The 14,380-nt window shown below is 36.1% G+C and overlaps 1 protein-coding gene across 1 annotated transcript in view; it reads left to right on the top strand.

Annotated features, from left to right (window-relative positions):
• LOC107654845 (progesterone-induced-blocking factor 1) overlaps positions 1–14,380 on the top strand; it is a 52,832-nt gene that overhangs the window by 7,850 nt on the left and 30,602 nt on the right. Inside the window, 6 exon segments of the mRNA XM_016442120.1 lie at positions 3,474–3,593; positions 4,047–4,180; positions 4,950–5,064; positions 5,425–5,606; positions 5,898–6,023; positions 8,081–8,179. Of these exon segments, the coding sequence (XP_016297606.1) occupies positions 3,474–3,593; positions 4,047–4,180; positions 4,950–5,064; positions 5,425–5,606; positions 5,898–6,023; positions 8,081–8,179 (776 nt within the window).

Genomic DNA, 14,380 nt, shown 5'->3' with positions numbered 1-14,380 from the left:
GACAAATTTGCATGAGAGATCTCTCTGAAAAAGCCCAGAAAAACACACGACTGAGTACTTTGACATAAAACAAACCAAAAACAAGGATGAAACAGCGGTACATATCGGATAAAGCACTGGAATTTATGTCTTCGCGTCTCTAGGTGATGTCCCGGTAAAATCGATTCCGACGCAGAGTACAGCCAGCGGATCGATCATTTATATTATGTATATTATGCAAATAATTCTTATATAGTTCATAAAGATCATTTTCACTATTTTTTCTACAACACTCTGTGTATTTCTCACTCATTTGTGTGTAGTTTGTGAATCATTTGCACTGTTTGTATTTTTGTTGCAGAAGACAATTTGTGCAATTGTTTTCACTAAATAGCTGCACGGTTTGTGTTTGCTGTTGTTCATACTCCGATTGAAAATATATTTCTCTGAAAAAAAGTCACTTTTTTAATGTTTTGTTATTATATAACAATGATTCCATTATTTTTACCCCCTAAACGTTTTTTTGGACACATCTATATTGTTAGTAAACTAAATAAACCTGTTTTTCACTGAAAAGTGCCTATAACAATATTGTAATAAATGGCTTTAACTTGCTTGGGGAATGTTATATGTAGACAAAATTTTATTTGGAAGTGTAAAACATCCAGATATAACTTTCTAAAGAAAAAAAATCCAAATTCAAGAGTTTCTGTTTGAGTACACAGTAAAAAAAACACCCAATTGTTGCTTGCGTTTTTCTTAAAATTCTGGAAATTCGTTAATTCTTAGAGAAAACAAAAGGAAAATTGGGACTTTAAATTAGCTAGACTGAAACTTCAAGTTCTCCTGTTTATAATGATATATGACACTTGATGCTGACTGCTAGAATAGGTCTTAAAAACAAAGAAAAGTGCAGGCGTGTCAGGTGCCCCAAAAGTGTTCTAGGTCTTTAAGGGTTAAATTGTAATAATATTTAACAGTGGTACTGATTTTACGGTGTTTGATCAAATAAATGCAGTCTTTGTGAGCTTAAGAGACTTCTTTCAAAAATATTTTTAAAAAATCTTACAGAGCCATCATTAGTTCAGTCCTTTAATGCTGTGGTTGTGTGTGCATATATATACAAATATAACCTGTATTATTGAGTCCACAGAGAGAGAGATGGGAATGAAACGGAGTTGAGAGAGTTGAGGAAGAAGTTGGAAATGCTGGACCTCACACACACTGCCCTGACAAAAGAGAGGAATGACCTAAATAAGGAGGTAATGTGTTCTTAAGATTACTGACAGATCAACATATCCATTAGGCCAATTATTTAGTTGACTTATTGGGCCATGTATAAATTATCAAGATCTGAGATTGACAGTTGATGATAAACAATGTTTCAGTTTATTACTTTTTAAATGATGTGTTTAAGAGAGCAAGGTACAATTCCTCTATATATTTGAAATATATATTTGAAGTGTATTATCCATTAACAAGGATGACAGTACATTTTATATCTGGCACACTATCCATGGGGGCAGTTGGTAGCCAAATGTCAACATAAATCTGTCTGTCACAAATTGTCTCCTGTTACTTACTTTAACCCTTTCTCACTGCTTTTTTCCTTTTATCCGCAGGTGGCCACTCTGCAGCAGTCTGTAACATTGATGCAGAAGGACAAAGAATATTTAAACAGGCAGAACATGGAGCTTAATGTGCGCTGTGCTCATCAAGAAGACCGTCTGGACAGACTGCAGACCCAGCTTGAAGACACAAAAAAGGCCAGGGAAGATGCCTATGAAAAATATGTTGCTTCTAGGTATGTGTGGTAAATAATAAGGATGCTGCTTCCTTTTTACATTCCCTGCTCTCAACCGAATTTTTATTCAGTTGTGAGAATTCATTCAGAGTTCAGTTTTATGAAGAATACAGCACTGATCTCTATTAAGAAGTTTGCATGATATGAAGAAATGGGCCAAATCTGGTGACTCTAGTATTGTGGCATTATATTTGGATTCGGAACAGAGATTCAAGGTCCATTAAGACTCTCAAATCGTTTTTGTGAAGTCATTACAGTTTGACAGTTGTGCTGTTTCATTTGGTCTGATAAAACAGGCCTGAAATGTTAAGCTAATAAAACGTTAGCCATTTCGAATCACGCCTACTTATTGTTAAACACAAATAAAATAAAATGATTTGGCCTACTCTATTTGCATTCCACTTTACATGGCATTCTAAATGCTAATGAATATAATTAAATGAATGATTATAATAATTAAATTGAACACTTGATTGAAGCTTTAGACAAAATATAAAATAAAAAGTACTTTGCACACTTTGCATAATTGTTTTATGCTTTGATGCATCATATTTGATACATCAGGCTTATATATGGCTCATATAGTATGATATAGTGAGAATATGGAGCTCATACTCGAGGAGGAAAAAACATCTCACTTTTATTCAGAGGCAAAAATATACTATTTGGTGCAGATGTTGTTATTTATATGGCCAAAAAGTAAGACTGATAGCTTGTAATGTAAATCAATGAGATCTCTATAACAGAATAACAGATTACTTACATAAAATGCATATACATTTTAGTTGTCACTCTGAATCTCCAAAAATTGTCTTAGTAAGATGATATTTAAATGCTTAGTTTCATGATCAAAGCTCTGTAATTTTTATTGTGGATGCAAAACATAATGCAATGCAATACAATTATGATTGAGAGATGAACAAATAAACATTTCTCAAAAGCCTGATATAACATATTTGATACTCACATTTTAATATGATTTTTCTGAAAATGCTTAATCAAGTAGTGTTTAATCAGGTAAACCTACGTTGCTGCAGTCCAGTAAAAGTTCATTTTGAAATATCTTGAAATATAAAATGTATTCTTACTTTGTAAACATTAATAAACATTTCACAGCAAAAAGGCTGAAATACCTTTTACTTGCTAAAAAAGTATGTAGTAGATTGTGCACAACAGGTCTTTCAGCAAAGTTTTGATCATCTTGGTCATTTAGAGGCCGTAGAAATTCATATATCAAATATGATACATGATACAAATATGATAGGCTTTATAGGGTTGAATGTGGCTTCTGCTTATGCAGGAAGCAGCAAGCCTTGAGGAAGCAGGAAATGGACACCATCATGCTCAGACAGAAGCAGCTGGAAGAGACAAACCATCAGCTGTGTGATCGAGCAGGTGATCTCCGCAGGAGCCTGAGGGACGTGGAGCTGTCTGAGGAGAAGTACACTGAGCTGAAGGAACTGCCTGAGGACAAACTCACCATCCCTGAATATGTTGCGGTAAGCACTGAATTATCAACTGGAGTTGGGAATGAAGATTGTTAGGTTTATTTATTGGTGCTGTCGGTTACTCCCACTAACAAACTTGTGGACAAACCCTGAGCAGATTTAAAAGCTATAGTGTGTGTGTGTGTGTGTGTGTGTGTGTATATATATATATATATATGTGTGTGTTTTTTTCCTCCACATAGATTCGGTTCTACGAGGTTGTGAACCCTCTGAGAGCTCTTGTGACTGAGCTGCAAGTGAAAAAGACTAACCTGACCGAGGATCTGGACAGTCATCGTAACCAAATTAGATCACTTATGGAGGTGTGAAAAAAGTTTCTTCTCTTTTTGGATACTATTTTTACTACAGTCTTTAAAGTCAGTGTGAAATTGAAAAAAAAGAAAGAAAAAAAATATATATCCCCCTCTTAAATGTTTGTTATAAATGTAATTTACTTGAACAATTCATCCATTTCAATTCATCCATATGTTTAATCTTTTCTGATGTTTTGATCTCGTAAGATTTAATTAAAATGTGGACATTCTGATGAAAACGACAGACTTCTCTCTGGTGAAATATGTATCATTTAGTCCGCTTTAACAGCTTAAGCAGTTTTGAGTTGCAAGATGTCAACTGTTTTCATTGGCTGTTCTAATTTGCGCTGGTATAAATGCAGAATCAAGTATTCCAGTCATCTGTGAAATAATCTTTCTTATTGGCATTACTACTGTTATTTCTTATTTACATACATTGCTGCTTTCCCATATCCCGACCAGAGCTATGAGGAAGAGAGAAGAGCACGCTCAGAGCTGGAAATCCGCTGTCAGAGACTCACGCTGGAACTTGCTGACACCAAGCAGCTTATTCAGGAAGGAGACTACAAACGAGAGAACTATGACAAAATCAAACGGTGAGTGGAATGTCCTGCATTGTCTTTGTGAGTCTCCGCTGTTACTACAGGCATTGCACCCTTTTAAACCATAAGAGCAGGCAACACAGAATGAAAAAGGAGCTGTGAGTACAGGACACAATCTCACAGCTATATGGAGCTCAAAAATAATTTAATTAAAATATTATTTTAATCCATTGTCAGCCCTACTTTTAGTATAGCCTGTCCACATGTAGACTCCATTCAAAAGACATTTACATTGTTGCCAAAAAAAAAAAAAAAAAGAGAGAATCCTGAAATAAATTATCACTGTTTCCATAAAATTAGTAGCAACTGTTCGATCAATCAAAACAATCAAAAAATTAGCATATTAAAATGATTTTTGAAGGATCATGTGACACTGAAGTCTGGAGTAACGGCTGCTGAAAATTCAGCTTTGTTATCACAGGAATAAATTACAATTTAAAATTGTAAACTCTTATTTTAACCCTCAAAGACCGAGACAGCCGCCCACAGCTAAAAAGTACTATTGTTCTTAAATGTTTAATAACTTTTGAACCGCTAATCCTATCTGAATGCTTTAAAAGGTGTTTTTTTCGGAAATATCTTATTCGTCTTATTTGGATATACAGAAGCTACCAGTTTTAGCTACTTTCAATTGAAAGCAGTTGGCAACACTGCCTGTCATTCATTCAGCGCTTATCATGGCCACACGCGTGATTCGCAATGCTCAGGTGAAATGATATAGTAATACAATAAATCTGCGGAAGCATTTGATATCACGCATAAGGCGCCACGATTTCCGCAATGAATGAATGGCGGATAGAGAGTTGAGGAAGAAGTTGGAAATGCTGGACCTCACACACACTGCCCTGACAAAAGAGAGGAATGACCTAAATAAGGAGGTAATGTGTTCTTAAGATTACTGACAGATCAACATATCCATTAGGCCAATTATTTAGTTGACTTATTGGGCCATGTATAAATTATCAAGATCTGAGATTGACAGTTGATGATAAACAATGTTTCAGTTTATTACTTTTTAAATGATGTGTTTAAGAAAGCAAGGTACAATTCCTCTATATATTTGAAATATATATTTGAAGTGTATTATCCATTAACAAGGATGACAGTACATTTTATATCTGGCACACTATCCATGGGGGCAGTTGGTAGCCAAATGTCAACATAAATCTGTCTGTCACAAATTGTCTCCTGTTACTTACTTTAACCCTTTCTCACTGCTTTTTTCCTTTTATCCGCAGGTGGCCACTCTGCAGCAGTCTGTAACATTGATGCAGAAGGACAAAGAATATTTAAACAGGCAGAACATGGAGCTTAATGTGCGCTGTGCTCATCAAGAAGACCGTCTGGACAGACTGCAGACCCAGCTTGAAGACACAAAAAAGGCCAGGGAAGATGCCTATGAAAAATATGTTGCTTCTAGGTATGTGTGGTAAATAATAAGGATGCTGCTTCCTTTTTACATTCCCTGCTCTCAACCGAATTTTTATTCAGTTGTGAGAATTCATTCAGAGTTCAGTTTTATGAAGAATACAGCACTGATCTCTATTAAGAAGTTTGCATGATATGAAGAAATGGGCCAAATCTGGTGACTCTAGTATTGTGGCATTATATTTGGATTCGGAACAGAGATTCAAGGTCCATTAAGACTCTCAAATCGTTTTTGTGAAGTCATTACAGTTTGACAGTTGTGCTGTTTGCATCCCTCCACCAGAGATCACTATAAGACAGAGTATGAAAACAAACTGCGTGATGAACTGGAGCGCATTCGAATGAAGACCAGTCATGAAATCGAGAGCCTGCAGAGAGCATCTAAAGAGATGTATGAGAGAGAGAACAGGTGAGAGCATGCCTTAATGTCTCTGACTGGACAAGGACAGATCCTTTAACACAGGGGTTCCCAAACTTTTCCATTCCACGACCCACCTAGACAAGTATAACCTATTTCACGACCCACCAAAATATTTGAGATAAAAAAACAATTGACATTAGCCTACTTTAAGCTTAATCTTAATTAAAAGTATAATATGGCAGAAATTAATTATTTAAGAAAAATAACCATTTTATTTTATAGTACAACTGAAAAATTTCACTACTAATATTTACGTTTTAATTTCTGTTTACAGGTGTTAAAATATGAAACACGTCTATAAAAACTCGAAACACGCTCACTCCGGTGAACTGTAATCCGCTGTGAGTGTTGTTAAACTCATCGCGAGGTTCAGCACAGAAAATGCATTCATGCTCTTTCCGTGTGTGTAGGGGAGAGCGAATAATAAATAGGGGATGGGGAGAAATAATAAACAGATGTCTCATTTTAAATAAACACTAAAAACTGAGATGACAAATTTACTTCAGTCAGAAATGTACTTTTGCAATGGTTAAATAAATGTTCAGCAATATCTTCAAAAGATTTGTGAACTTTGGCACATTTTTCTCTATATAGAGATGATATGGCAAGGAAATATTGTTATGCTAGGGTGTGGAAATGTTTAAATTGCGTACAATTACAATTAACCCCCCGTTTGTGCCCCACTCGGCCTGTACATGTGAAATGCTTTTTACAGACAGTTTCCTTATTGGTAAATGCATAAGGAACGAAAACAGCGCTGAGTTCAAACAGACGATAGAAATGAATTAGCATACCTGAAACAGTTTTCGCAACATTTGAATTTTCAGTGGATGCAATCTCATGCAGAATGTACAGCGCAGTGAAGTGAGCGAGTTTTTTCCTATTAATAATGTGGACCGATCGAGCCTTTTAATAATGACGTCGCTCTGAGACCCTTACTGTTATTACAACTCGTGCGCGCCCGCACTTTAAAACACGCAATGCACGTTTTAAATCGCGGACTTAATTGCGATTCAAAAATCGCACTAAGAATATTGCAATTCATAATTAATGTTGGAATATCGTGCAGCCCTAGACTGAACTGTGTGAGTGTGTGTGTCATTGAAACTCAAATTTAGCTGCAGCCAAGTGACTTTGTGCGACCCAACTTGTCCCACTCTGTGACCCACAAGTGGGTCGCGACCCACAGTTTGAAAACCCCTGCTTTAACACACACACCACACACATACACACAGGACTGTTTCCCACAGAAAACCTGGGGATGTAAGGGAGTTTTAAAATTGTGATTTCCAGTCATGGAAGTCTCATCAAAAAAATCTTAGAACATCATAGAAATTACAGTAGGAAATATAAATATTTCTAATTTTTATTTATTTATTTTTCTTTTAAAAACAATCATCCCCTAATAATAAATGACCATACAAATGTATATATTAAAAAGTTGGGAAACTCTGATGTCTGTGTCTTTATGTTTGTCTTCTAAACATTGTTAAGAAAATTAAGAAAATCAGTTTCTTAAGATGGGATGCAGTGCATGCATGATTATTGAAAGCATAGTAGCTGTGAATAAAGAATATCTGATTAAAACTCCACATGCTTTCGTTATATTTTCATCATATTTTTGCACTAATGCAGTATCATTTTCTGTACACGGCATCAGAGCAACATTATACTTTTAATGTTGTTTTGAAAATTGGCACATCTCGTTTCATGTCGGCTCACAGACTTGACACATTGTTTCTCCACTTTTGTGGGACTATAATTCCTGTGTAACTGGATTTATGCCATCTCAAAATTACTTATTTATGATATATCTGGTCACTCAAAAGCGCAAAAGGGAAATTCAACCAGTGAAACTATGGAATATTATACAGAAACAGTTAGCAGTGGAATGCTGGGGTTTGCTTGTTTGTATTGCATGTAATAATACAGGTTATGAATGATCATTATTTATATTGTGTCAAGTCTTTAAAGCACACTTAACCTAAACCGGTGCTGCATAATGTACAGTACTGTTTCAGGAAATGTGTTTATTACTCTTTCAGAAACCTTCGTGAATCCCGAGATAATGCTGTCATTGAGAAAGACAGGGCACTGAATGCAGAAAGAGATGCCCAAGCCAAATATGATCAACTCTTAGACCAGTAAGTTCATACACACCTCTCACATATGCGTGACAATCTGTAGCTGTCTTTATTTTCTGATTGACACTTATTCAATAAAAAAACTATTGAGAAAATACATGTGCAGGAATTCTTGCCAAGTCATCTTTCAGTGTAAAGAAGTGTGACAGCTGAATGTGTGTGAATCATACAATATTAATACACTAGTGAAATCTGTGAAATAAATTTGATGCAATAACCTGCTTGGCATTTTGTAATCAGGATGGCAACTTTGTAAATTTTGTTCAAATGTCATTCAGTAAGTTTTTTTTGTTGTTGTTGTTGTTGTTGTTTTTTTTATTCAGCAAGAGTTGATCAGAAGTGACAGTAAAGACATTTGTAATGTTGCAAAAGATTTATATGTCTTACAATAATAATACAATAATTTGTCACTTTCCACAAAAATATTAAGCAGCACAACTGTTTTCAACATTGATAATAATAATAATAATAATAATAATAATACATTTTTCTTGATTTCACTATTTCAGTTTTTACTGTATTTTTGATCAAATAAATGCAGCCTTGTTGATCAAAAATCTTACAGACCCCAAATTTTTGAACAGTAGTGTAATTGGATCATTGTTATTTCCTCCCCAATATTATAAATATTGGTTAATGGTAATAAAATGACTTAACTTTTGCATTAGTAAGCACACAGTATAGGGATGAGCGGTGGCATTAACGCTGTTCTAGCCTGTGCATGCACTGGTAAATCTGTGAAAAGGACCTTTCTTTAGGGCTTTTTTTATGTTTTGCTAGTTTTTTTTCTTGGAGTCAAACATTTCAGGCTTGACTGGATTCCTCTAAGGCCAAATCAAGTAATCTTTGAATGAACTGATGATAGACGTCCATATATTGTCACTGTAAGTAAAAGTGGGTGTAGTCATGTTTTCTGTTAGTGTGATGTCTGTGTATAATAATCAACAACTTTAAAGTTGCAGGAAGACATATTTTAACCTCTGTTACTACCTCAAGTAAAAAAAAGAAAGTGTTCTTGTATAACTATGAAATGCTTGTCAATGACAAGTAAACAATTAAAGTCAAGATTTTAAAATATGCTGACTGTTGGTTATGATAGCTGTAATTATTTTTGGAGCCTTCCTTCTTGAGGAGGAATTTGTCGTACAGTATATGTTCCCACGGTTTTAAAGCCTGTGTGACAGAGGTGCCGAACATGTCTTTGTTAATCATTCCATTGTGATGAAATGCAGATGAATCCTTGTGTCTACACTGTTAAGATCAGGGCCTGCACTTGAGGGAGAGCAGTATTGGTTCTGGACACTGGGCTGTGGTAGACGCATAAGAACAAATAGATAAGCTAAAACAAGGACATGTGGCTAGTTAAGACATGACCAGAATTAAAGGGGTCATGAACTGCCTTTTTATTATGTTGTACTGTACTCTATAGTCCACTTATAATGTTATAAAGATGTTTACATAAAAAAAAACATTCTCTGAAAAACTATTTTCTGTCCTGTTTTGACCCCCCACATCAGAACGCTCTGTTTGAATAGGTGTAGCGGATTGTAGACTCGGAAGTAAACACCCACTACTATGATTGGATAACAGTTGTGTATGTTTGACAGCCTTCATAGATGGATGCTGCTGTGATTTATAAAAACACATAAATACTCAGTACATATCAAATGATCTGTAATAACAGACAAAGCAATAGTGGCCACATTATAAAAAGAGTTATTCACACTTGTGTAGTGCGACATTACTATAGTCGAATATCCAATATAGTCACACACAGCATCGTCTTTTAGTTTCAATCTTTCTGAATATCGTGCGTGCTTTGTTTGTAAACGAATCCGCGGTAAAATGAAGTGCACAAAGGACCAAGTTCTTACTGACGCGGTCTGGTGCTTCATTAAAAATAAAGTTCATGCACTCTTTCCTAATGTTAGGATCAGGAGGAATGCAATGCAAAAACTGTGCACTGAACAGCATCTTCTTGTCTTCGGAGTCATCTTTATCATTTGATTTCTGCCTAGACCTGCATTTGCCTCTCTCGTTATTTACACTACATGTGCGAATCGGTGGGCGGGGCTAAACAGGCAGTGATGTAGAAGCAGGCGTTGATCATCTTCTGCAGAGGCGGTGTTTAGCCACACTATTACGTCATAAAGCGGCACATTCCACAACCTGTTGTTTTGGCAAATGGGCTTCAGACTAACAAGAAAGTTTTGAGTTCTGAAACTTACAGCATGTTTTTATAGTACAATGACCTCTTATATGTCAAAGGATCGAAGGAATTTTGATTTCTCAGTTCATGACCCCTTTAAAGAAAATAATCAGTGAGTCGCCACAGCTCAGTGAAGACTCACTGACAGGCTAACTTCGTATTTGAGCTCTGATTTTAACAGCATTGGTAAATGTCAGGAGTGAGAAAACATGCTAAACTGGCTAGAAAATTAAAAAGACTGGTATTTCCATTTTGGTACGCTCTACTGGTGCATGTCTGCAGCCAAAACATAGAAAGTTGAAGCACAGGCTTGAAAAATTACATTCTTGAAATGTAAACCTAGTGTAGGCGTTGCATTATACACTACTGTTAAAAAGTTTGGGGTCTGTGATATTTGTTAATGCTTTTGAAAGAAGTCTCTTTTGCTCAGCAAGACTGCATTTATTTGACCAAAAAAAACAGTAATACAGCAATATTGTGAAATATTATTACAATAACAGTTTTTTTTTATTTGAATATATTTTAAAATGTAATTTATTCCTTTGATGCAAAGCTGAATTTTCAGCAGCCATTACACTGAAAGCTTCAGTCACATGATCCTTCAGAAATAATTATAATTCAATTAAATTACTAACAGGTCCAGTCTCTATATTTTCGTCCCAGCGGAGGTGTGGACAATACTTTTTTGGAATACTTATAAATTTCCAACTGGGCATCAGTTGTAATTTGCAAAAGAAAATATCCTAAACAATCAAAATAGTCAGTAAAGATGAGAACGTTGGGCCCTTAGAGCCAAAGAAGTGGTGTTTTTGTTTTCTACAAAAAAAGGGGTTTAATACTTCATCAGTTGAACCCAATGGGATATGAAAAAAAATGTTATGTGAAGAATAAAAAAAACGGATATGTTGAAAAAAAAATCACAAACCTGGTAGACAGAATTTTTTTTTTTTGCATTCTCATTTTCTGCAGTTTTTAATGAAAGTATTATCTAATGGCGCTTTTCCACTGCGTGGTACGACTCTGCTCGGCACGGCTCAGTACGGCGTGGCACAGTTCGGCTCGGCTCAGTTTACGTTTCCACTGCAGTTTAGTACCGCTTTAGAGTGGGCGGGATTATTCACATGTCGTTATAGTTGCGCCGCCTCTACTCCCGTGACTCCTGAAAAAGTTTTTCATTCCGCGTCACCTCATCAACCTGGATCCGCTCCTCTGCTATCAACGAGAGTAACGTCTGTACTTCCTCAACAGACCACGAAACAGCCATTTTTTGGTTGCGTTCGATCCTTCACTGGCTGTGCTGATTTAAATAGCAGTTTTCTTGTGTTTGTGTCGCAAGTTCAGTGACGCAGGTACCGGCGATTCTCTCCGGCCAATCAGTGATCAGCAGAGTTTACACGTCACGTTTTGGTAACGGTACGGTTCGCTTGGAACCTCAACCGAGGTGGTACTAAAAAAAAGTACCAGGTACTGTACCCAGTGGAAAACCCCCCAAAAGTGAACCGTACCGAGCCATACCGTGCCGTACCATGCAGTGGAAAAGCGCCATAACTTGCTGCTCACCATGTTTCAGCCACTGTAGCTCTTAATGTGGTGCTTTATGTCTTTAGCAGGAGAGAAAAGCAATGCGCACAGAGCAGAAAAGACTTGAAGTGTGTTTGTCTCTAGATAAAAAAAAATTGCTTAAAAACGTAGTTACTGCTGTCATTATGTCTGGTCTGGTTGAAACTAAGCTGGGCTCCAGAACCGGACTGCAGTACGCTATTTGAAGAACCCTGTAATATGCTGATTTGCTGCTAAAAAAAAAGACCTTTCTTATTATTATCAGTGTTGAAAACAGTTGTGATGCTTAATATTGTTGTGAAAACCATACTTTTTTTTTTTTTTAAAGGAATTCTTTAAATAGAAAATTCAAAAGAACAGCATTTATTTGAAATAGATTTTTTTGGTAACCATGTACAAGTCTTTGTCACTTTCTTTAAAACCTTACTGACCCCCAAACGTTTGAACAGTACTGTAAATCTAAGTTGAACTAAATTAGAGTAATAATTTTAAAAATAATAATTAATTTGTAAAAACAAGAATAGAGGAATGACACATCCTCATATTCTGTGATGTAGAATTTAATATTTATTTCTGAAAACTGGTTATGATAAGTGGTTAACTTTTTTTGATAAATAGTTCAATATCATTTATTATATTAGGCCTATAGATTTTGCCATGAAAATGGATGGCATAGCCTTAAATCACAGATGAACAAAAATATTTATATTGCAATTTAATGATATAAAATATGCTGCACATAAATTTGCTTGTTTAAATAAAACTTGCATTACTCATTAAAATGTACAAAATATTTGAAAATGGGCTAATGGACACAGTTCGTCAAAATGGCAATGAATCTTGTGATTCACGCAATTGTTTTTTCTTACTTTTCTACCACTTTCTCTTTCTTTTTTGCTGCTATCTCATCTTCCTCTTTCGCTGTTCTCTGTATTTTCTGTTTTGTTGACTCTACACTTTAAGATGCGTCTTTTTTTAAATGAGGTAGCTGATAGGCGTGTCTAGCAGTGCAGGTTGTTGCGCCTCCTCTTTCTCCTGAGTGGTCAGCCCTTATTTGCCCATGTGAGAGGCTTACGGTGTCACTGAGCTCCAGCCACATGCCTTGCATACCAGCAGATTCTCTACACACAGTTGTTAGGCATACCCCACGTTTTTCAGCCCCGGGGAACGGATTGCTCGCATTCACAGAGAAGCTCGATCGAGGGCCAAAACGACAGATGCTCCTTTACCCTGTTCTTGAGATGTCGAGTCTACGGTCCGTGAACATGTTGTGCAGTGACTCTATTCTGGGCTTACAAATTTAAGTGGGGGAAGGGAGAATAGAAATGAGTGTTGCATTGCATTGCGTCATGCCAAGAAACAGAATGAAGCTGAATAAAATTTTTGCAGTTGTGTCAAATGTACTTGCAGGTGTGATTCCAAGATGACATGCCTATATAGCAAAGTAAACGGCACATCACTCCTTACAGCATACTGTTTCCAATAGCTTCTTCACCCTTCCTTTTTTCCCTGAATTTATGTAAAGTCTAATATACTTTAAGCCAATAAATAGCTTAACAATATTACATAATGTATGATGGGAGTTGCCCAATTACATACAATTTGTCACAATTATTTCTATAGGTGTTGGTCACCACTATGACGACATATCCTTTGTATTCTTCACAAAACCGCCTGCATTTGACGGGATGTTAGTGACAACGCACAAACAAAAGAAAAATCTTGACCTGCCAGTTTGGCCCCTCCGTAGGTGTGGTCACCGTTTCAACCAAAACCCCTAGAGCTCTCTGACTTTCAGTAAAAATGGTTTAATCCTTCAGAGACCTGGCTATAAATGTAGGAGGACACAAACAGATAGTCAGTCTGTTTGGGCATGTTGAGATTTGTGGTTTCAAAATAAAATGGTGACTTTCTGCCCTAGGAAATACACTTAGCACGTCAGAGGTGACCGCGGCTTGGCATCACCCTAATTTAGCAATCGCTTAGCTTAGCCTAAGGTGAGCCACAGCCGAGATTATACACATTTCATGTTTTTGCCCCAACAGTAAAGACTATTTCAAATAATTGCTGTTCTTTTGAACTGTATTTATGTAAGAATCCTGAAAAAAAAGTTTCCGCAAAAATGTTAAGTAGCAAAACTCTTTTCAACATTGATAATAATAATAATAACATTGATAAATGCTGTTCTTTTGAGCTTTATATTCATCAAAAAAAATATATTAAAGGGATGGTTGATTCTGATTTCACTTTTTTAACGTTAGTTAGTGTGTAATGTTGCTGTTTGAGCATAAACAATATCTTCAAAGTTACCAAGCTGAAAGTTCAATGCAAACGGAGATATCGTCTTTTAAAATTCTGGTGGTTTAATGCCTACAAAAACAGCTGGTAGGGACTACAACAAGTTACTTCCCGGGTTCGTGACGTCACAAACC

Source organism: Sinocyclocheilus anshuiensis, unplaced genomic scaffold (assembly GCF_001515605.1).
Source record: "Sinocyclocheilus anshuiensis isolate Anshui unplaced genomic scaffold, SAMN03320099.WGS_v1.1 scaffold1231, whole genome shotgun sequence".
Lineage (NCBI taxonomy): Eukaryota > Metazoa > Chordata > Actinopteri > Cypriniformes > Cyprinidae > Sinocyclocheilus > Sinocyclocheilus anshuiensis.
The sequence above is the reverse complement of the archived record's forward strand: the minus strand, read 5'-3'. Positions and strand labels throughout refer to the sequence as shown.